Raw genomic sequence first — 2,867 nt, 5'->3', positions numbered from 1 at the left:
TTTTTAGCTGTCCAATTAATTTCTTTCTATTTTTGGTACAGACGGGGTCTCGCTCTTGCTCAGGCTGGTTTCGAACTCCTGAACTCAAACGATCCACCCGCCTCGGCCTCCCAGAGTGCTAGGATTACAGGCGTGAGCCACCGCGCCCGGCCATAACATTTGTATTTTAGACTTTTGAAAGACATTTGTATTTTACAGTAATGGTATGTATTAAATTTAATTATTGGTCTCTGATACACAAACTCAAAGTTAATAAGGCAATAATATTAGTTTCCTCATCTATAAAATGTGCAAATTGCAATGTATGATCTCTAAGGTTTCACTGAGCTCTGAAATAATACTCTAATTCCAAAAGCTGGATAAAAGGATCTTATCCCTGATAGTATCAGAAAGTATACATGTGTAATTAAATATTTTTATACTAAACCATCAATATCAATGTATTTCACCAACAGCAACTTGCCTTGTATGTGAAGTTATAAATGTCTAGGTAATGCAGAAAAGTGAGTCCAATGAGGTAAGACTGATGCGATCTCTCTGGAAGAGGCAGGCTACAGAATTCTTTCATCGCATCTTCCAGTTTGGGATTGGTAACATTAGCATCACAAGAATGTAACCAGAACACCCGAGAAATAATCTACAAATTGGAAAAAGAAAAATATTTTAGCTGTGAATCACTGGACAGTCATCCGTCCATTTGGGGTTTTTTTAATACACTCTAAGTTTTAAAATATGACAAATTTTCCTCAAAAATCAAATTGGTGCTTATTTAAAGCACTAATTACTATTATAGAGAACCCACTGTTCACTGGAAAACTTACAAAATAAGGTGGGAAAAGAGAGACAGAGACATCCAGGATGACTCCAGGATTTCTTGTCTGTACAGCTGGCAAATGAAGGATGGTATCAAGAAAGATAATTGGTTTGGAATAAGTTTGGGGAAAATATTTGATTAAGACTCAGCTGCCTTTAAAATTTTACCCTTAGTTAATTCAGATGGCATTTAGTTTTTATAATCATTCAAAGTTATAATCTTCTACAATATACTCTGTGGGTCCAGAGACATAAAACAAACAAAACAAAAAGCCCAGGATCATACAATAGCGTGAATCACCCCTCTGGACAGTGAAGCTCCTGCAGGTAGTGAGGCATGACTGTCAGGGATAGGATGCCATCTCCGTTGCCCCCAAGTTAAAATAAAGAGAAAAGCTTATGAAATTCAAGATTGCAGAAACTTTTCACTCTTTCCTCTTGAAAATTATAAAAATGTAAGCTCTCCATTTACATATTTTTATTTAATAAAACAAACCTGTTCTTCCAAAGCCAGAAACATGATTGCTGAGAGTAGATCTTAGGATCAAAGGAGCAAAAGGTGAGATCAAAGGGAAAAGGTAAACGAATATTATTTGCTAGTACAAGAGAAAGAAAAATGTAGGCAAAGGTGTTTTAATTTTTGTGTGGGGAACCAATTAAAATGACACGAGGTAAATTCAATATATTCCAAAGGGAGCCTTAAAGGCTTTTAAAAAACTTTATCCAATATTGGAAAATAACTGGGCTGTGCTTAGAAATGACACAGTCTGTCACACATAAGTTTTGAATGGATGAGGCGTTAAGCTCTGCGGCTCTTTTGGAAAATTTCTATGACACTCCCAGACAATGGACTTGGAAAAGGAATAAAAGATAAGACATTTTGAGTGGAAAAACCATATTATCAGCCTATGAGGAAATGACATGATGCATTTTCACACCAAAAAGTGTTTACTACAACCACAAACTTACTCATAGCTCCCTTGACCACATCTATTGTATGTGCCATGTCTTGTCTTGGGACTTAAAAAATAAAAATGAGTATCCATTTTTATTTGAGTTGCAACAAACAGAAAATAGTCTCCATACTTCTTTCCCCAATTAGGTTACTGAAATTTGACTTTGATATCATTACAGTAGGTGCAAATTGCGCTCAGACAATGAGACTGTGATAATGAATATAATTCTTTACTGATGGCCCCAATTGTTTAAGAATGCCATCTGGGGGTGAAGAAAAGAAGAGAATAAAGGAGACAGGGGGCAGACAGAGAAGGAAAAACAAAGGAAAAGGAACACACAGTGACAATATTCTTGCTTCAGAATTTTTCTTCTGTCTTCACGTAAAAATTAGGCCTCTAATTTTATCATTTGTATGGAAAATTCTCCAGCTTTACATGCAACTTGTTCTTGACAAATACTAAATGCTACTTAAACTTCTAAAAACTGCATGTGAGTACAAGCACTTGACACTCTACCTCAGCCCTGTTATCAGGGATAGGAACGGCCAGCAGCTTATCAATACTCCTGTTGGACATTCCTGTCATTCTCCTCAGTTCTTCTTTCAGTTCTTCAACATTTTTAAACATTTCTATTAACTGACCTGCAAGGAAAAAAAAAAAAAACTTACATGCTGGTTGTAATGTCATTCTATTTAGTCACCGTTGCATACAGAAAACTTCTAGACTAAAACGTATATTCAACATACATGCCTGTCAGGAACAGATGTCCCCCAGTTTGGGCAAACTTTGTGTACCTTTAGGATCTATTTCTATCTAAGTTAGATTTGTTCTTATTATGATATCATTAACTCAAGGTAACAGCTTGCTCTGGGTTATAAATTTTCCTTAGGTATCTACAATACGAAGGTAATTTAAAGAAGATATGGTTTCCTCACATAATGCACTAAACAAATATCTCTCCATTTGATTTAAAACATCACACAAATTTAAAGTGCTTTTAAACCTAGGATCATATTAATATTGTCAGCTTAGGACAAGGTTTGATAAATTCACAACATAACATCATAGGGCTTTTTTCCTTAACTTTCTCTAGCACAC

At 35.5% G+C, this 2,867-nt stretch overlaps 1 protein-coding gene across 1 annotated transcript in view; it reads right to left on the bottom strand.

Annotated features, from left to right (window-relative positions):
* The window catches only part of ABCA12 (ATP-binding cassette, sub-family A (ABC1), member 12), a 203,578-nt gene that overhangs the window by 96,819 nt on the left and 103,892 nt on the right, over positions 1 to 2,867 (bottom strand). The window contains 2 exon segments of the mRNA XM_012651460.1: positions 464 to 637; positions 2,286 to 2,410. Coding sequence (XP_012506914.1) covers positions 464 to 637; positions 2,286 to 2,410 — 299 coding nt within the window.

Source organism: Propithecus coquereli, unplaced genomic scaffold, assembly GCF_000956105.1.
Source record: "Propithecus coquereli isolate 6110/MARCELLA unplaced genomic scaffold, Pcoq_1.0 Scaffold357, whole genome shotgun sequence".
Lineage (NCBI taxonomy): Eukaryota > Metazoa > Chordata > Mammalia > Primates > Indriidae > Propithecus > Propithecus coquereli.
The sequence above is the reverse complement of the archived record's forward strand: the minus strand, read 5'-3'. Positions and strand labels throughout refer to the sequence as shown.